At 38.5% G+C, this 21,425-nt stretch overlaps 1 protein-coding gene across 4 annotated transcripts in view; it reads left to right on the plus strand.

Moving 5' to 3' along the window:
- The window catches only part of EPS15 (epidermal growth factor receptor pathway substrate 15), a 91,936-nt gene that overhangs the window by 48,266 nt on the left and 22,245 nt on the right, over positions 1–21,425 (plus strand). For all 4 annotated transcript variants that reach the window (XR_013975126.1, XM_080921055.1, XM_080921056.1 and 1 more), the window contains exons 13-16: positions 10,395–10,467; positions 18,723–18,884; positions 19,235–19,432; positions 21,128–21,328. Coding sequence is in view for 3 of the 4 variants with exons in the window: in XM_080921055.1 (XP_080777181.1) it covers positions 10,395–10,467; positions 18,723–18,884; positions 19,235–19,432; positions 21,128–21,328 (634 nt within the window). In the remaining variant the exon portion in view is untranslated. The remainder of the gene's footprint in view (positions 1–10,394; positions 10,468–18,722; positions 18,885–19,234; positions 19,433–21,127; positions 21,329–21,425) is intronic.

The following is a 21,425-nucleotide window of genomic DNA, read 5'->3' on the forward strand; positions in this document are numbered from 1 at the left end:
ATTATTTTATCTCACCCTGTAGCCCTAATTAGTCTAGAACTTGATATGTAGATCAACCTGGCTTCAAACTCACAGATATTCCCCTGCTTCTTCCTCCTAAGTGCTGGGCCTAAAGGTATGTACTGCTATGTCCAGCTAAAGTTTTAAAAGCTATTGATGGATTCCATAAGAATCTTTACTCTGAAAGTAAATGCCTCAGAGAAGTTCTGGGGGGTTTGCTTTGCTTTAGATTTATTTTATTTTTAATTATGTGTGTGTTGGTGGGGGGTTTGCACATGTGAATCAGGTGCCCGTGGTAGCCAAAAGTATAGGATCCTGGTGAGGCTGGAGTTATAGGCAATTGTGGGTACTATGAAGGGAACTTGGGTCCTCAGCAAGAGCAGCTTGTGTTCTTAACCACTGAACCATCTTTCCAACCCCCTAAGAAAAAATCTTAAAGTTGGAAAGGTGCAAGAAACTGAGGCTATTTTGGTCACTTGTATAGTGTGGTCATGATAATTTATGCTGAGGCAGGAGGTAATATTTTGACATCTGCTAGATTCTACTTCCTTCTTGTCTGTCCTTTTAGCAGAAACATAGGAAGCAAAAGTCACATCCTGCCAGGCCTATTTATTATCCTGGTTTTAGGCCAATAAACAAGATAGATAATTATAGTTACTGGGTATTGTGATACATCCACTTTATATAAATTTTCTTGTTGAATTCTTGCAATGTCCCTGAAGAGGAAGAGGTTTTATATTGATTTAACAATTTTTAAATTATTTATTCTGTGGAGGCGTGTGTGTGTGTGTGTGTGTGTGTGTGTGTATGTGTGTGTACATGTGTACAAGCATGCATGCCACAAAGTATAGGTGGAGGTCAGAAGGCAGTGTTAAGGCTAGAACTTTGGTTGTGAGGCTAGACAGCAAGTGCTTTGATGCACTGAGCTCCTTTCCAGCTCTTGTCTCTTCTTCCACACACAGCCGGTCATGCAGTACAGGACTTCAGTGGTACAACTTTTAACCAGACTTCCAGGTTATCTGGCATCATTTTGTCATATTGTTTTTACATTTATTTAGTATGTGGGATTGTGTGTACACATGGAGGTCATAGCACAACTTCTTTTATCATGTCTGTCCTGGAGATCAAACACATCTTGTCACACTAGGCTGCACGTGTCTTTACCCACTCAGCCACTTTGCTAGCCTGATTTTGTCAGATATTTAACTACAAGTAGCTTAGTTTCCTTGTCTGTAAAATAGAAATGCACACACTATTATATAGCTGCTGAGAATATGTGAGTCAGTATAGGTTATTATAATCTTCAGTACTCAGCTCATACCTGAGAGCATAAGACTTTCTGAATAGTTGCTCAATAAATGCTATTTAGAATGAGTGAATGCATTATTTTCCTTAGGTGAAGACAAACAAGACCATTGTAGCCAGGTGGTCAGTGCCATGTCTGCACAGTCCCAAAGGTTGACCTACTTAGGACAGTGAGAAAATGAAGAACACACACACACACACACACACACACACACACACACAGAGAGAGAGAGAGAGAGAGAGAGAGAGAGAGAGAGAGAGAGAGAGAGAGAGAGAGAGACTAAAAACACTGGGATTAGGTAGGCTGGGCTCAGTGCATTTATCATGAACAGTCGAATAGAAGGTAGGATCATTATGTTCAACCACACAAGAGGACAGGTTCATTATGTACAGTTGAACAAGGAGGCAGATTATTTTATACAGATGAACAAGAGGTCAGGTTTAGCTAATCTTAGTAGGAGCAGTCTGAAGGTGGCAAATTCTGGGGACTAGAGGAAAACTTTGCCATCTTTTTGAGGCTCACAGGGGTGGGGTAGGTTGGGAAGGATTTGCCAGTTTCCCATGGGGCTAACGCATTGGTTTGGGTATGGTCATCCCCATGTCATTCTGCTCCTCCGTGTGTAGGTTTCTGTCTTGTTTAATTCAAGAACTGATGTAAAACAATAACTTTTGATAGAGCCGTCAGAGTCCTGCCTAGCTATCCGCAGGAGCTTTATTGTGTTCTTTTGCAGTGCTCACGTCAGGGCCTTCTGAAAACTGAACAAGCTTCCCCTGCTGAGGTATAGTCTGAGCCTGAGTTCTCACAAGTGCTCTATAGTGCACATTCCTGTAACTCCAGCACACTAAAGGCTCATCACAAGTTCAAGGCCCATTTGGACTACAAAGTGAGTCTATCTCAAAGAACGATTTTCTTAAGAAAGCCTTAGAATTCTACTTAAATTTTTAAAATTATGCTTTTAATTTATTAAGTTACTACTAGAAACCATTAGATTTGAAGAGATCATTGGTTATAGTACCACCAAGTGTACTTGTGTTTAAATGATCCAGTCTGATCTGTTTCTAGCACTTCCTTGGCACCAACACTAGGAGGCATCAGCAATGACTGCCTCACCAGTGATGGCGCTGGAATAGGCAGGTCCAGGTTAAGATGTACTATTACATTAAAATGTATTGGTTTCAAAGTATCAGAAAGGAATGTAAAACATCTCAGTAACATTTTTCAGATTTATTACAGGCTGTAATATTATTTTAATATAGTAAGTAAAATATATTAAAACCTACTTATTTTTAATATATAGATTTTTAGATAATCTTTAATTACATATATTTTGTGGTTGTAGCTTACTAAGGGACAGTTATATCTTAAAGCAGTAAGCTTTAAGATGTATTATAGTCTGAGTTTGGAAAACAAAACGTCTTTCAAAAAATTTTAGGTTCTAAGCCAGGCTTGGAGGCTTTAATGTTAGTGGAAGCCAAGATAGGTAGAGATTGAAGTCAGCCTGGTTTCAGGACAGCAAGGGCTATGTAGTGAGACCTTGTTTCAAAAACCAACAACAAAAACAAACAAGAAAGTTTAGGATCTGTAGATTTCCAATCTCTGCCAACAGAAGGGTCAGGTGTCATCAGTTTGTATGTTTCCTTGCCACCTCTGGAAACCCAGTAAACAGCTCAGCATGATGGCATACACCTTTAATCCCAGCACTAGGAAAATTGAAGTAGGTCTGTCTCTATGAGTGCAAAGCCAGCTTGGTCCAAATATTGAGTTCTGGGACCCTATTTCAAGAGTGGGGGGTGGGGGAAGCCAGTAAATGTGATTTTATATTAATAAATAAAAGAATGATCCTAATAATAGCTCCTGAAGTTTATTTAGTGTGCTAGATATTATGCTGGATTTTTTTTTTCTGGGTGTAATGTAAATTAATCTTGGTTAGCAACTTTACTGTTCCTTTAAAATAGTTAGGAACACCAAATTCAGGGTTTATGTTTCCTTCTATACTTCCTGTCCTGGATAAAAATAACAAATGAGGTACTTTTTATTTGAAAAATAAACATTTCTTTTTTAAAAGAATTTTATCTATGTATTTAGTATACATAAATACACTGTGGCTGTCTTCAGACACACCAGAAGAGGGCATCAGATCTCATTACAAATGGTTGTGAGCCACCATGTGGTTGCTGGGATTTGAACTCCGGACCTCTGGAAGAGCAATTAGTGCTCTTAACCACTAAGCCATCTCTCTAGCCCAACATTTCTTTTTCTTCAAAAAAATGGATCTAATTTTGGGTTCTGCTACTAAATGTGCTTTGGTTTTATAGAAGCCAAGCCCCCAAATTTGTTTTTTGTCAGTTTGTTTTTGTTAAGTTCTATTTTCAACAATTTATGCCCATGGATATATTCTCTTATTTCTCAAGGGGAAAGAAAAGCTCATCAAAACAGCCCGCCTCTATCTGGGGTGATGATGCAGTGGCTGAGAGCACTTGCTTTTGCAGAGATCCTGTTGAGGTCACAGCAGCTCAGGTGGCACACCACTGACTTGTAGTCCCAGTTCCAGGATTTTGGAAACCCTCTTCTAGCCTGTGCATGCACTCATGTACTTGGTGGTGTGCATGTATAATCACCCCAAACACCACGTAAAGTAAAACATACATTAATTTAAAAACAGAAAAACAGCCAGCCTCCTAGAACTAAGAGAATTAGTTTTGTGTGTGTGTGTGTGTGTGTGTGTATTTTAAGTATATACATTTTAAGAATGTTTACAGCATTAATCTTACTATTTTATAACTAATGTTTATTTTACCAACAAGTTATAAATAGGGGCCCAACTTTAATTTTAGAGAAACTAAAAAATCTAAGTAAAAATCAGTGTCTGTCCTAAACTTTGAAGTGTTTAGTCGAGTCAGAGTAAAAGGCTACCTTCTTTTAGATTCATTTTAATGAAAAGCTAAAACTTACCACCATCTTTATGTAGTTATTACTTAACATAACTCTAAACTTCTAACAGTTTCCAAATAAAACCCGAGGCTATTGTGTTGCCTTTCCAGCAGTTATCAGCAGTTGAATGACATTCCTTTCTTCCCCACAAGCTGAAAAGGAGAGCAGAGACGGTATTGCTAAATACTGTCATTCTCAGATCACTCTAGTCTAGAAACCTCCAGGGCTCAGCATTTCCTGTGTGCTGCAATTCTGCATGCTTACGGTTCCATTTCAGCTTTCCTCACCACATGTGCCTTTCATCGCAGATACATTTAGTCTATCTAGAAAGTCTCACCTCTGCTTTCTTTTTTGTGTTATTTTTGATCATTAATGTATATAACCATTTTAACCGCTATGTGTTGTCTATTGTTTTAATACTGGAGATTGTTCCTGAGTCTTTTGTGAGTGCTCAGCCATTTGAGTTAGTTATATAGCTCCAGATTTTTGTAGTTTACTGAATTTTGGGATTTATTAATTTTCTGTTTTAAAAAAATCTTCATAAAATTGGACTTAAGGTCATTTTTTTGTTCTTCAGCTGCGTTAGGATGTCCAGGGCTTGCTGAAGTAAGATATCTGGGCTCTGATGGTGCCATATTGCCCTGACTCTTGTTGATTGTATCTTTATGCTGGGTTGGCTGGATGTTCCTGATGCTGGCAGAACTCATGGAGGCTGGCAGGGCCTGACAGTGGAGCTCAAGGCATAGCATGCTGATCACCTCTGCTGGCTCTACCCTAGGTGGGCCTGATAATGAAGCTAAGGGGACAGAGCCATATCACCCACTTTAAAATTTTTTCCCCTGTATTAAGGATCTTGCTAAATTGCCCAGGCTGATCTAAAACTCCCTTTGTATGTAGTCCATGAAGGCCTTTAACTTCCTGCCCTGGCCTTGTAAATAGCTGGGACTAGAACTTAAAAGTACATTTTAAGTGACGTTAAGTACATTTATTAACTGCTACCTTAGTAATCTCCATAACTTTTCAATCTTCCAAAATTGGACAGTTTGATGTATATATGTATATGTGTATATTTCTGTGTTAGCGGAAAGAGTAGAAAGGAAAGCATCCCCTGTAGAGTAGTTCTTGTTCAGTGTAAGCATCTTGTTCTGTAGGGCTAAGAAAAATATGGAGGAAATAAGTGTTGTTTGTTAAAAAAAAAAAAAAAAAGATGCAGGTGTATGTGTGCTGTGATGGACAGGAGACTTGTCACTTTCAACCATGACCTAGAACCCTGGGGAAGAGAAAGGGCCATTTTCAGTTCTGCTCCTTAGGATAATTGATGCTATATAATGATAAAGAACCACAAGCAAGAAGATGACACACCAAGCTTGCTGACAGTGACAGTGACTGGCTCCCTGTTCGGTATGATTATTATGATCATACCGAACCAGCTCCACTTAACTCCCCACTCCCAACACCTCTTTTTGAGACAGGTTTTCATATACCCCAGTGTGACTTTAAACTTGCTATCCTGAGGATGGCCTTGAACTTCTGAACCTCTGCCTTTACCTCCTGAGTGTTGGGATTGCAGGTGTGAATGCCAGGGTGCCCAGTTTTATGCTGTACTGGGTTTACCAAACCCAGGGTTTCATGCATACTGTAAAGCCTACTAACTTAATTACAGCCCTAACTCCTAATCTGAGCTTAGCTGACATTCATTTTAGTCACATAAAGACTCTGGTTCTTTTAGTTTATTGGTGTTACAGATATTTTTATGGATTACATTTCTACTAACAGAGAAGTTTTTAATGAAATTTCTCATTTAAATCTTACAGAAAGTGTAAGGTGAAATTGTGAACCAAAACTATAATAATGTCATTTCTAGTATTTGCTCATATATTTACCTTTACTAGAAACCTTTACATTATCATATGCTTTTTAACTTATTGTCTATCATGTTTTCATTTGAAGGACTCTTGTTAGCATTTCTTATAGGACAGGCCTACTAGTTCTTGTTTATGTGGGGAGAGTTTAAGGCCAGTTTTGCCAGGTACAGGAGTTTTGTTGTTGTTTGTTTGTTTTAAAGACAGATCTAACTTAGTAGCTCTTCCTGGCCTGGAACTTGCTTAGAACACACAGAGATCTGCCTGCTTCTGCCTCCGGAGTGCTGTGTTTTCAAGTATGTTTCTGCTCTGCCTGGCAAGTACAGAATTCCTCCTGCGTATGTCTTAAGCTCTGTTCCATGAGCTCAGTGCCAGCACTTAGATTGTTTTCTAGCCTTGCCTTGTAACGCTGTGTCCTTTTCACTGGTTCAGAGAGTATTCCGTCATCTTTAAGGGTGACTGATACTTAGACTCAAAATCTATATCTTCCGTCATGTGTACTTTGCCATCCTAACTCAAGATAGTGAAGAATAAGATGTGACCTCTGTCTGAAAGACACTTTTGTAGCAGGCTGGATTAGAATCTTGTTCTTTTCCTTACTCTAAGACTTAGACATCTCATTGAAGATTATTTAATGAGAATAGAATACTTCTTTACTTGTAATAGAAATTAGTAGTTAAGTTTCTTAGTATTAACATTTTAAATTTAGATTGCTCCTAAAGGAGTTTTACAAGAAATACCAAGACTGGAAAAAAAAAAATACAGCTTTGTGAGTTTTTACAAGCTTTCTAGTTTTTAATGGTTTTTAGTTTTAGAAAATGATGGATGCTATGTTCATAAAAATGACAACTGTGTATCTGGAAGGATATGGAAAGTGATTTAGTCCTGTCTGTGATGCTGTTGGCATTATGTCAAAGTCAAGACAGATGGTGCCCTCTATCCTCCCCATAAACTTGGCCTGGAAAAATAGAAGTAAATTGTGGACTCAGGTTCTCTTGACCCAACTGCCCTTGCATCTGACTTCCTCATGTTTAATTTCTGCAGTTGTCGACCTCGTGCCTCTGAAAGCCTAGCCTAAACTGTGCTTTCCATGATGGGTCCAATATAAGAGACATGGAATCAAAACAGTCAGCCCTTCTATTGCCAGGGAGTTCTATCCCTTCCTCTCTGTAGCATTAGTACTGTGGATTTCTCAGGCTGTGCGAGTATGTGCAAATGAATAGGGCAGTGAGGTCATCTAAATAAAGGGTGATTAAGGCAATTTCTCTCCCTGTTTTTGGACATGACTTCTTTATTATCCATACAGTATATAGGAGGCTACTTGAGAAGCTGAATATATCACTTTTAATTGTGGTACAGAGCCTTTAGTTTTTAAAGTATGCTAAACAGAATGTGTTGGGGGCTGAGGAGATGGCTGATCAGGTAATATGCTTGTCAAGCAAGTATATATGGGTGAGGCCTTGATAGCCAGCACCATTGGGGAGATATGGTGGTCCACCTGTAATCTCAGTAGGGAGGCAGAGACAGAATATCTATCTCCTGAGCAAACTGCTAGGTAGACTAGCCAAATATGCAAGCTCTAGGTGCATGTAAGAGACCTGCCCCCCTTTTATATAGAGATAGATAGATAGATAGATAGATAGATAGATAGATAGATAGATAGATAGATAGATAGATAGTGTGGACAGTGATCAAGGAAGACTCCAGACATATACCTTGCCCCCCCAAACACATACATGTCCTCCTGCTCATATACATAGGAACATATATATACACATGCATAAAAATTTACATAGAAATCTGCATACATTTTTAGTATTTTGTATTGATTATTTATACATTACCTTTAGAAAAAAATTAAAGGAAGAAATAATGTAAGAAATATAGGCAATCATTTTTTTCATGTATCCAAGTATATGTTTACATGTCTTTAATTACCTGAAAACAAGAGTGTAGGTAGAGGTAAGAGCTATTTTAAGATAACTGATTAGCAATTTGGTGTTTCTGATATTATAATCTAAATTAATTTTTATACATTGGCCAGTACTATGTTATGGTACTTAGTTTTGTCTATATTGTCAAAGGAATTAGTAAAGGAACCAGGATTTCCCTTAGGTTAACAAAACATAAGTTAGAGTTAAGTTTTATTGATATCTGAGCTAAGAAATTATTTTTAAAGGTTCTCTTATTTAGTGGAGAATAGTCTTCAGCATATATTTAGAGATATCTGCTCTATTGTTTCTTCCCCCAAATACCATAAATTATAAGCAGTAGCATTTGCTCCTCAAGTATCCTCTATTTTATTCAAGCATAGACACTTGCTACTAAGAGCCCTGATCTTAGTGGTCTCTTTTTCACCAAGTGAGCTTCCCTTGCTCTGCCATTCTTCTATCTGCATTACTTTACGTGAGCTCACTGCCTTCTTACAGCTCTGTCTCCCGTGTGCACATTCTGTCTTCCAAGCAGGCACTGTGAGTAACAAGAGCTAACAGCAGAGTACAGAGGCTTGAGCAGACACTGTCAGTAATAAGAGTTAAAAGAGCAACAGAGAGAATTTAAATGATGCACATTCATGTCTGCAGCAACGCTTTCCGATACATTAAAACGTCTTCTACTTTCATTATCTACCGTCTGAAATGGAGCTGAAGTAATATTGACCTTGTGTGGAATGTCTCTGAGGATTTGGGGGCATGGAGCTGGGGAGGGGATGGGGAGGAGATTTGGAGGACGCTAGATTTTTATGTGATTTATCTCTGGCATACTGCAGCAGAACTGGAAACACTCATCTGCTCACATAAGGATAAAAAGAAACATGTCAAAGATTGAGTTAGCAGAATTTGTGTTGCATTTTCAGATGTTTTGGTTTTTGTTTTCACATAATTTGGTAAGGGTTGGGGATTGGAGGTGGAAGGAAGGCTGGAACAGTGATGGATTGGTAAAGGGACTGTTTAAAATCTCCATGTCATTTCGACCCACATTGCAACCCATTTGACAAATGGTTCCTGAGTTCCTTGGCTATTTTAGGTATTTAAAAGTAACAGTGTACAAATATCTTTATTCATGTACCTTTTCCTCCACACAAATCTTCAGATCACTGTACCTATAGATCCAGAACAGCTGATTTGGTGCTGCACTTTAACAAGATGAGCTATACAGATAAGGCATGCAGTTTCTTCCCCACATAGTTAACATAATTTTCTCACTTTATAATACAGCTAAGTGGAATCGGAGCTTACATTTGGGTTCTGTTACATACTGATTTATGTTAGTTATTTGAAACATGGCAATGACTCTGTAAGATGAAACTGCCATCCAAGACTAGAAGGCTTCTTAAATGCTTTCTTCCCCTCTCCATATTGCCTTCTTCTCCCCACTCCTATGTATTGCTGAAGAATTCTGTGGACTTTTTTTACCTCTCATTTTGCAGGAAATAAAAGAGCAGTACATGTTAATGGTTTTAGTAAACATGGGTTGTTAAATTTGTTCTAGGAAAAGAAATAGCTTTATTTTGTAATTTAAATCAAAGGGTTTTTATTTTTATTTTTTAGATTCATTCGTATGGCTACAGCTTTGTTAAAGAACATAGGAAATTGGGATGCTATTTTAAAGGAGAGCCTTGTGTGTTTGACTTGAGGGAAAGATATCACACTTCTCTGGACTGTTCTTAAACATAATGTACATGATTTTGTATATTGACCTATTGGGCTTCATAGGTAGCCCCAAAGGACCCTGTTGGAGTAAATGTGGTTTTTCATAGAGTGTGCTACCTATATCTTAACAATCTTTTATACTTTTCTGTTGTTGCACTGTAAAATTGATGTACACTGATATTTAAGGAAAATTAACACACAAATGGCTCTGTTTCTTAATATTGTTCACTGTTTCTATCAGCCATTCTTATTTAATAGGACAGTGACAGTTAAGGGTTAAACTTACAGAGCTGATGCAACTCCTCCTTTTCTCCACCCGCAGTTTTCATTGGATGGTATCACCATAGCAACAGTGAGATCACTGAAATCTGAGTGTTCCATTGATTAGTTTTTGCTTCTTCCTTTTTTAATCTATCCCCCTTTCACCACATTTTAGTGAGGAAGCATTTTTTTCTTTACAAACAGAGCTTATATTGATTTCTATTCCATAAATAATTTAAAGAGGGTAGAAAATTCTGCCCTTCATTTAAAAATTGAATGTTTCAGCATGTATTTAAAAAGAGATTCAGGATTAGGAGGATGGATAGCCATACCAGCTGTAGCTGATGTTCTCAGATACTCTTGCATTGTTTGCTGGTCTTCTAGGGAAAAGAACAATGTGGCCCAGGACCTGAAAGAGAAGGAGGACACAGTGAAGCAGAGGAGCATCGAGGCTCAGGTAAGCTGTAAAATGCACTGCTCCTGCTCTCATGGGGGAGTCTTCGCTGAGCGTGCTTACTATCTGACGGGCAGGCGTGATAGGTCGGGGACCTAATATTTGTCTGACAGAAAATTTTTTGTAAATGATGGTTGTTGCTCAGAATTCTGGCCTTTAAATATAATACTGCAATGAGAAAGCAGTGTTTTTAAGCACATATTTCTAAATTTGAAAATATTTTAATGATATTTATCTACATATTATTCATTAAAGATAACTTTGAATGACTTAAGTATTATTAAACCAATAAAATTAAATTGGATCTTCAAAAGCCAAATTGCTTTTTCACGAATTTAAGATTTTTGTCAGCTGGGAGACCTACCGTTTTCAAGTACTGTTTCTCAAGTCACTGGGAGGGTGGAAATGATAGAGATTTAAAAATAACATCTTATAAAATGCTTTGGAGCCAAAATACTGGGACATAAATACTTTGTCATAAAGAGATTTAATTCATTTTTGCTTTGTTGCATTAGTATTTTTATTTTCTAAATAGAGGAGATTTAAAAAACACGTTTGTATTTGATAAATGTGACAGTGTTTTAAACATTGAAAACATTATTCAGCAGTGTTTTGTGTGGCCATGTTACTGGGTTGTTTGCTGTGCTCTGTGGGGGTTGGATGTGCAGGCACTGAGAGCAGTTGCCAGCAAGAGCTCATGGATGGGCATTTCCTAATGTGTCACTTACATGTTAGGTCCTTCTGCCTGTCCTAATGCTGTTAAATGGATAGAAACTGGAATTTCTTAGAGCCATCCTTTCATTTGCTAGAGGAGAACCGTGCTAGGCTGGGGAAGATGGTTCACTGAAGGCCTGAGGAAGCCAGAGAGGTTGGGAGTTGACTCTGATTGGATGACTGCATTTATTATATTTATTGGTATTTTCCTAAAAGTGGTGTAAGAGTCAAGAGATTTATTTCCAGCATTTCTCTTCCTGCTAATGAGATTGGGTGTAGGCTGGTAAGCTGCTTGAATTTTATTGTTGGGAACAGAGGACAAAAAAAAATCTACAAAGTTGTTCTTTTTCTCAATATAATCACTGGTATAATCATAAACAACTTCTAGATTTAACCAACTGCTATTCTAAAATATACAGGTTCTTGTAATAGACAATATTTTGTTATTTGAGTACATTTATAGGGAAAAACAAAAAGGATAGAGGTTTAAATAGCCTGTTCAGGGAAGAACTAACATTTATATTGTTCCTTGAATATTCTCAAATATTTGGTTTCTTATAATTATATAAATTTTATTGCTAAAATTTCTTCATAATGTACCTGTACATTTTGATTAATGGTATTAGTAAAGTAACATTAAGCTTTGTGAGATCCAAAAATGTATGTTTGGCACATGTGTTCTAAACTGGTTTTTGCATAGGGTACTTCTAAGTATGAGGCATTTGAAGCTTGCATAGTGTAGAGCAAGTCCTGATGGCTGAAAATAAACCCACTGAAAATCAACACTGAGGTTAATGAAAGTTCTGGGTTAGTAGAGCCATCTCTGTATTATCAATGATAATGAGATGCTGGACCAAGAAGGATGATATACATTATATGTGTGTGTATGTATGTATGTGTTTATACATATATATTGCAACCAAAACACCTCATTTTGTCATTATTTTCTGTTTCCTGAAGCACAAAAAGACTTAGCAAAATTGGTAAGAAGTGGGGTTCATTACCTACTGAAGTAGCTCTGATTTACAATTTAGTAACAAGGCACAGAGTAAGAGTCATACTGATAGTTAAAATTTGTAATTCCAATATCCAGCCTCTTTTTTTTTTTTTTTTTTTTTTTTTTTTTTGTCTTTTTTGAAACAGGTTTCATGTAACTCAGACTTGCATTGAATTCACTGTAGTTGAGGGTGACCCAGGCCTTCTGCTCCTCTTGCCTCCCAAGTTTAGAGATTACACATGTCCACCACCATAACCTGATCTCAGCACTGCTTTTGGTGTTTCTGGTAAAAGACCTTTTAATAGAGCTGTTATTAAATAGCAGCATCTGAGAAAGTGTACTTTGCTACTTCTTCCTGACTCCACTTTCTAATGGAGATGCTAATAAGAAATAAAGTTTAGCCTATCATTAAGTATCCTTCTACCTTGTCCCTTTGGAATGTTTGCAGGAGGTGGAACGGTGGCAGTGGTGTCTGGTCCCTGGAGCAAGTTACAGGCCTTGCACCCACATGAGCTGCCATGTGGGTCCAAGGAATGAGCCTAGGTCCTCTGTAAGAATAGTAAGTGCTGGTAACTGCTCACTATCTTTCTGACCCCACCTGGAGTTCTTTGGTTTTATTTGCTTATTTTTGTTATGGTGCTGAAGAATGATCTCAAGGCCTCAAGCATATTAAACTTCTTTCCCTTACAGAGCTAGATTCCAGTCAAGTTTTTGGTTTTGTAATTTATATATGCTCTCTACTTTAAAGGAAAATACTGATTTTTCTAAGGTTTTGTTTCTTGTGTGGTCTGTGAGCTCACATCTTGAAACATTTTCTTTCTTTTCTTCTCCCTGCTCCCAGATCTCTGCTCCCTGGGAACCAGTTGTACATTTCCATTTAGCCATTTTAGTGTTTATCGTTTGAAAGTTAGTCAGTCTAAACAGATTTTGTTGGAAAATAAATGGCTTCAAGTTTGGACTTCTTATTTCTGTCAGTTCTTTTCTTTTATAGTACTGACTTATCTCAAATCTGTATTTGAGATGTCTTAGGGAAGCAGTGCTTGCTGTGCAAGCATGACAACCCAAGCTAGAGTGCCCTGCACCGACATAAGACCCAGGCATCCCTGCACATGCTTATAACCCATTAGAGTAGAAAGTGGACATAGATTCACTGGGACTTGCTGGCCACCAGTCCAACTCCAAGTTGAGTGAGAGACCCTGTCTCAAAGGATTAAGATGGAGAGTGTTCTAGTTGGATATCTGAAGCCTCTGACTTTTACAGACCTGTATGGCACTGTGACACACCATTCTTGTTCATTCTGTTCCTGTTGCTCTCCACTGGTGTCACCCCTTTTCCCTTGCAGTCCATAGCACAAAGCCCGTAGAGCAGACGTAAGGGAGCACCAGCAGCAGTCCTCTGCAACTTGCCTAGTTGTGCAAGCGCTAGAACCGCACTGCCCTAGTTAGAGTGTGCTGAGGCAGAGTGCTGGAGGGGTGAGGGAGACAGGCACTGGTGCTTCACCGAGTTCCAGGAGAAGCAAATTTGTGCCACAGTAAAATAGTGGATCTGGATACAGACAATAATACAGAAGTTGCATGACAGTGAGTGAGTTAGTGGTAAAAGTTCTTTCTTATTCATATTAACATATATGTTGCCACTTTTCATTTTGACTGAATTTTAAATCTGTTTACTAAAAGCAAAGATCCTTTGTGTGGATTTGTATTAGAAATGTTTTATTTTTTTAATATTGTTTTACTTTAAAGCTTTTCTTTGTAAAGAATTCTTTCAAACGTTGTGGGTGTTTGCCTGAACATGTATGTGCATACCCAGTGCTAATGAAGAAAGTGTTGGGACTTTTCCAGTTCTGAACAGCAGTGAGCCACCGCCATATGGGTGCTGGGAACCAAACTTATGTCTCAAGGAACAGCAGGTGCTCTTAACTGCTTGAGCGAACTCTTGTTTTGTGTTTAGCTTTGAGACAAGGTCACACTTTGCTGACATAGGATGCACTGTAGCTCAGGCTTCTCTTGAACTCAGAACACTCATTTTCCCTCACCTGTGAAAGTGAGGGTTGACGGCATGAGCCACCACACCCGCCTAGCGTTGTGTTGGGATTTTTATAGAGATGCTTCTTTCTTCATGCTGAGATATAAACATAGAGAAACACAACCTTTTATGTGGATGTTGATTAAGAATTTCCTAGAGGTATTTTGTCAGGAAACTTTCCCTTATGTCCTCTATTTTTGTGTTACAAGGTGTATTTTCATTGCAGCAAAGAAAAATGAGAAAGCAGTAGGACCAGGTGAACTGAGAAAGCAGGACTGTGTGTATATTACATTGACTTGTTATAATCAAGTCTCACTAAAAATATTTTTAAAAATAGTTCAGGGTTTTATAGGAAATAAACATTGATCCTGTTACTTATAGTTCTTACATAAAAAGGCCAATAGCAGAGAAAAAATTAAATTAATAAATTCACCAGAGATGGAGAAATGGCCTAGTCGTTAAGAGCACTGGCTGCTCTTCAAGAGGGCCGAGGTTCAATTCTCAGCACCCACATGGCTTTATAACTCCAGTTCCAGGGGACTTGAAGCCATTTTCTAGCTTCCATGGGCACCAGGCACACGCATGACGTATATCCAAACAAAGCACAACATACACATAAAATAACAAAATATATTTTTTAGAAAGTCAGAGTTGACATTTTTTATTTATAGAAAATAAAATGGGTCCAAGAAATTTGTAAAATACAGGGCCAGAAAATGGCTTATTAGGCAAAGGCTGAGGACCCACATAGTTAGGGACAGACCTGACTTTTACAAGTTGCCCCTTCCCTGCACACACATGCACGTGCACACTACACATACCCAAACACACTTAATAAAATGCAACAGATCATTACATATAAAATACAGCAAAGCATGAGAAATAATAAAATAAAACTTTTCTATCAGTGAATATTAATTAATATTTGTTATATTTTATATATGATATTAGATATATGATAACACTACCTACACCTTTCTCTTAAGCTTTAAAAAATAAGAACTATGTCCTAAACACTTTTATATATGACCTTTTTGGGTAAACAGTATTGTCCTTTTTTGGATTTATATTAAAAGACAACATGTCTATGATTATAAAGACTAGATATGAATAGAGAATTGAAATTCTAGATTCTTGTTTGAGTTGTGGAAAAAACAAATTGGATGGATGGGGAGAGTAACAGTTTTACTATTTTTAAAATTATTCTTTAATCTTGTTTTTACAGTCTAGTCATTATCCCGCTCCCTCTCCACCCTCCAAAAATTCCTCATGTCATTCCTCCTTTCCCCAGTTTTACTATTTTTAATCTCTGAGTTTTGTTTTGGTATGTGGCAGGATGTGGGTGTGTGCATACATAGGGATGTAGAGAGGATACTGGTCTTTGAGGATTTTGGATTTTCTGGTCATGAGCACAGAAATGGATGAAGCTCCTGTTCCATCTCCTAATACAGAAATTCATGTAACAGGGGCTAGAGGTGTGGCCCAGTGGTGAAGAGCATGTTCTTCCTGGAGACCTGAGTTCAGTTCTCAGCACCCACGTGAGATGGCATACAGCTGCCTGTAATGCCAGCTTCCATGGATACCTTCACCTACAGGCACATACCCATAAGCATGCACATGTAATTCAAAATAGAATATATCTTTTTAAAATGCACTTAATATATTACACTTAGAAGATACATCAAATATTAAATTGGTAAAAAATAAACCAGTAATCTTAACTAAAAGTCTGAGAAGTGATCTGAATAGTTTCTTACTTGCCCATTTGTGCCGTAGTTTTCTTACCTGTATATGTGGCCAGTAATAGCACCTACCTCTTGGATGTACATGTGGGATGCATGCATGCCACAGTACGCCTGTGGAGGTCTCTCCTTTCACTGTGGAGGTGCTGACAACTTTTATCCACTGAACCATCTTACAACATAATCTTTAATACACAATCAATTAAAATTTCTCCTCTTAAATAGTGGTGGAGGACTTGCCTACCATGTGTGAAGCCCTAGATTCAGTTCCCAGTTTAGAAAGGACAAATTTTTAGTATGTCATGTAAGCTATATACCTCAGTGAAGCGGTTTAAAATAATCATATACCAATGTTGAAAGCATTATGCTAATTGAAAGACCCCAGTTAGGGGAAAAATATATGATGACATTTATGTAAAATATCTAGACAGATTTGTAGACATGAGAAATAGGTTGGTGGTTGCCTAGACAGAGAAGAATGGGGAGTAAAAGAAGGGAGGTCAGGAGTAAAGGGGAAACTTGAAATGAGTAAGAGTGCCTTTGGGAAGTTGATGGAAATGTTCTGAAATGCCTTTATGTGATAATTGTACAACTCCCTGACTAAAGTAAGTGGATTAACTCTGTAGCTATAGATTAACTCTGTAGCTATAAAATAGCTATTGTGGAAAATAAACTGGAGCCTGAGGGGAAGGAGTGATACCCTCCTTTAATCCAAGTATTTGAGAAGCAGAGGCAGGTGGATACCTGAAATGGAGACCAGCTGGTCTACAGAGTGAGGTCCAAGATAGCCAGGGCTACACAGAGAAACTGCTGAGATCAGGAAGTGTTATATTGGTCAGAAACTGAAAGAGATCAAATGTTTCCATGTCTAGGAGAAGAAGTCGTAAAGTACTGGGGGAAGGAGAGGGACAGCATGATAGTGAGTGTGGAAGGAGCACTTGGGCATGGGTTGGCACAGGGTGGTGTTGGTTCTCAGTGTGGAAGGAGCACTTGGGCATGGGTTGGCACAGGGTGGTGTTGGTTCTCAGTGTGGAAGGAGCACTTGGGCATGGGTTGGCACAGGGTGGTGTTGGTTCTCAGTGTGGAAGGAGCACTTGGGCATGGGTTGGCACAGGGTGGTTTCAGTTCTTAAGGGCTTTGAGGGTTTTTTTCTCCCAGTGGGATGGAGACCGAAAGGTTTTGATTTGATATGATTTTACTCTGTGTTTCATGCTTTTGAAGCATTGTTTTCCGGTTGTGATGGTGTAACTATAATTCCACTACTTTAGAGTCCAAGGCTAGCTATCCTTTGCTACATCTGAGTTCAAGCCAGCTTGGACTACATGAGGCCCATTCTCAAAAAAGAAAAGAAAAAGGTTGTTTTTCTTAATTTTAACTGACACAGTAATTATATGCAGTATGACATTTCATCCTATTTATATAGTGCACTGATCAGGCAGATAGTTTGCAAAACTGTCACTCTGACATGCATTACTCTGTGTGTGTGTGTGTGTGTGTGTGTGTGTGTGTGTGTGTGTGTTGGTTACTTTGAAAGTCCTAGGCACTTTTGTTTAATTGCTGTGAGCCATAATTAGCCATAATTACATATATACATACACACACACACACACACACACACACACACACACACACTTGAAACCCTTTCTTCCCTACACCCACCGAAGGTCTGACAAATGCTATTCCCTACCATATGAGACCACTCCTTTCACTTAAATACAAGTAAGAAAATACGGGATTTAACATAAGATGGAATTGTTCCTTTTTTTTTTTTTTTTTTTTTTTTGTGAGGCAGGGTCTTCATGTAGCCTTGGTAGTCACTATGTAGACCAGGTGTCTTCGTGTTTCTGTTGCTATAATGAAACACCATAACCAAAAAGCAAGTTGGGGAGGGAAGGGTTTATTTGGTATACACTTCCACAGCTCTGTTTATTAAAGGAATTCAGGACAGGAACTCAAACAGGGCAGGAACCTGGAGGCAGTAGCTGGTACAGAAGCCATGGAGGAACGATGTTTACTGGTTTGCTTCTCCTGGCTTGCTCAGCCTTTCTTATAGAACCTAGGCCACCAGTCCAGGACTGGCACCACCCACAAAAGGCTGGGCCCTCCACATCAACCAATAATTAAGAAAATGCCAGATAGCTGTGTATTATGGAGGCATTTTCTTAATTAAGGTTCCCGCCTCTCAAATGACTTTATCATGTGCCAAGTTGACAATAAAACTAGTCAGCATACTAGGCTAGCCTGAAACTCAGAGATATGTCTCTCAGCCTCTGGAGCTTCTGGGATTAAAAGTATGTGTCACCACACTCAGCTGACAAAAGTCTTTTTTAAAGTGGCTGAGGTGCTGAAATACATGTGAGAGTAGCTGTGATGAAGCAGTATAACCCATTGGAAGGTAACGTCTGAGAGAGATAGACTTAAACCAGCGCTGCAGGAAAAGATTTGCTGGCAGCCTGACTCAGAGGAGAAAGGGAAGTTGAAAGAAAAAGTGGAAGAAGATGCCATAGTTTTCACTAGAAGATTGAGGTTATAGCAGATTAAGGAAATAGTATAAGCTCTGTTTAGACACATAGCAGTCAGTTAGACATCTAAGGACCGCTCTGAGATTAGAGATCCAAATCTAGAAGAGGTTTGACTAACTAAATGTAAGATTGAGTGCTTTAGCCCTCTAATACAAAATACTTAATAAACAAAACTTTGTTTTCCCTTAAGGTAGACTTAAAAGTTCACCTATCCATGCCTTCAAAGAGATACATGTGTGAGTTTTCTTGTGTTTCAGGATCTTCAAGATGAAGTTCAAAGGGAGAGTATTAATCTACAAAAACTGCAGGCCCAGAAGCAGCAGGTGCAGGAACTCCTGGATGAACTGGATGAGCAGAAAGCCCAGCTGGAGGAGCAGCTCAAAGAAGTCAGAAAAAAATGTGCTGAAGAGGCCCAGCTGGTAAAGCCTGGCTGCTTACTGACCCACTCTCTACCTCCATCTTGTTCTTGGTTTAAAAAGAAAACATTCCCTATGTGTTAGTGGCAATCTAGCCAGCAGTTGCTTTGTGAAGGAGTTGGAGGGATATTTGTGAGGAGTTATAGTTCTCTGTAGTAGAAATTAGAAGGGTAATATTTTTCCAACTCTTGATCACACAGATGTTACCTAATTTACACAGATGATACCTCTAAATCTCCTTTAGCCCTTCCTGTTGTCTTTCACTACCAAAAGAATACCTCAAAAGTTCTAATACACTAAACTAGACATCTCTCCATTTACTTCCCTCTCCTCCCATTCATCTCCATTTATAGATTTCTTCCCTGAAAGCAGAAATAACTAGTCAAGAATCTCAGATCTCCACTTATGAGGAAGAATTGTCAAAAGCTAGAGAAGAACTGAGTCGCCTACAACAAGAAACAGCACAACTGGAAGAAAGTGTGGAGTCGGGAAAGGCTCAGCTGGAACCTCTTCAGCAGCAGCTACAAGACTCACAACAGGAAATCAGTTCAGTAAGTGGGAACAAGCAGAATGCCCAGAGGCACCTTGTTTGTCCTTTTTGTAGCTTTCTAACACCTGCTCCTTTTCCAGCTGCCTAGTTAGTATCTCTAGTTGTTTAATACTTACAGTTGCATATTTAATGTACATTTACATAATGGATTAGAGTAGGGGCTTTGTAGCTAAACATGTTCAGGTTTAAATGCTGGCTATGCCATTTAGTAGGTGAATCACCTTGGAGTATCAGATAAAGTTGAAGATTTAACAGGCATACTTACTAGAGATATTGTAAGGATTAAATGAGGCAAAATATGAGGTAATTTAGCATAGTGTCTGATCCATGAATTCTTAGTAAATAGTCTGTTTTTATAAATATAAGCCTGTGCTGGCTGTCTTATACAGTCATGCAGCGAGGAAATGCTTCTGTGAATGAGACACACCTGTAGGGCATTTTCTTTTTTCTTTTTGTTTTGTTTTACAAGACAGGGTCTTGTCTCTGTGTAACAGTATTGGATATCCTGGAACTCACTTTGTAGACAAAGCTGGCCTTGAACTCACAGAAATCTACCCTCTCCTGCCTCCCAAGTGCTGGGACTAAAGACATACCACTATGTCCAGCTTGAAGGGCATGTTCTTAGTTGGTGATTGATGGGGAGAGCTCAGTCCATTGTGGGTTATGTTATCCCAGGGCTGGTGGTCCTCAGTGCTAAAAGAAAGCAGGCTGAATTAACCTTGAGGAGCCAGCCAGTAAGCAGCACTTCCTGAATGGCCTCTGCATCAGCCCCTGCCTGCCTCCAGGTTCCTGCCGTTTGAGTTTCTGTCCTGACTTCCACTAATGATGAACAATGCTGTGTAAGCCAAATAATCCTTCTTCCCACGCTGCTTTGTTCATGATGTTTCATCACAGCAGTGATAACCCTAAGACACAACACAAGTTACTATCTTTTCTTGGGATTCTAAGTTTTAGATAAGTTTTGCTCATTGAAATCATTTAGATTTTTGTTTCTGTTTATTATTATTATTATTTATTATAATATATTGATTCTGCCTTTTCTATCTTACTGTTGAATACATTTGAATAGTGGAGTCAAAACAGCTTTATCCTTTGTTTATTGAACTTTGTGTGACTTATTTTTTTTTTTTAGAAGATACTTTCAAGGACTCTTCTTTCCCATTTACAGATAGTGCCAGAACAGATCATTAGCTTGTCTTACCCTATCTTCACTCCCTTCTCTAACAGGAATATGGCCGAATCTAAAAATGTTTATACTATATAGTATACTATATATACCTATGTGTGTGTGTAATATACATATTCTATATATTGCATACGATGTAGTATACTGTAAAGTATACTAAAGTATACTTTAATTTCTTTTACCACCCCTATAGCTTCACTGCTGAATCTCCTTTTCTGTTACTTAGCTATCTTTTCCTCTAGTATCTTGAGCCTTTCTTTTTCTAATTATACCCTGAAAGACTGCCAGTTCTCAGAGACCGGAGACAGAATTCTTGGAGATTTCACAAGATTTACAAAAACAAATGTATGCATGCTGAATTTGCAGGAGGACTCAGTAGAAGAGATTATTGAAACCTAGAGGAATCTGCTAATAGGAAGCAAACTTGAGTAAGTCTAGGGGCATAGCTATTTGTACGTTACATATAGTTCTAGTGTTAAATGGTTTTATGTTTCTACTTTGTATTGGCAGATGCGAATGCGATTGGAAATGAAAGATCTGGAAACTCATAGTAACCAATCGAATTGGTGCAGCAGCCCACAAAGCATTCTTGTAAATGGTGCTACAGATTATTGTAGCCTCAGCACCAGCAGCAGCGAAACAGCCAACCTCAATGAACATGCCGAAGGCCAAAATAACCTAGAGTTGGAACCCATACACCAGGAGTCATCAGTGAGTTTTCATTCCATAGTGTTTATTATTAACTTCCCCCTCCTCCCACAGATTGATGAAGATCAAAGTTAGTGTGTACATACTTATACTTATGTGT

The sequence above is a fragment of the Micromys minutus genome (assembly GCF_963924665.1).
Source record: "Micromys minutus genome assembly, chromosome: 9".
NCBI lineage: Eukaryota > Metazoa > Chordata > Mammalia > Rodentia > Muridae > Micromys > Micromys minutus.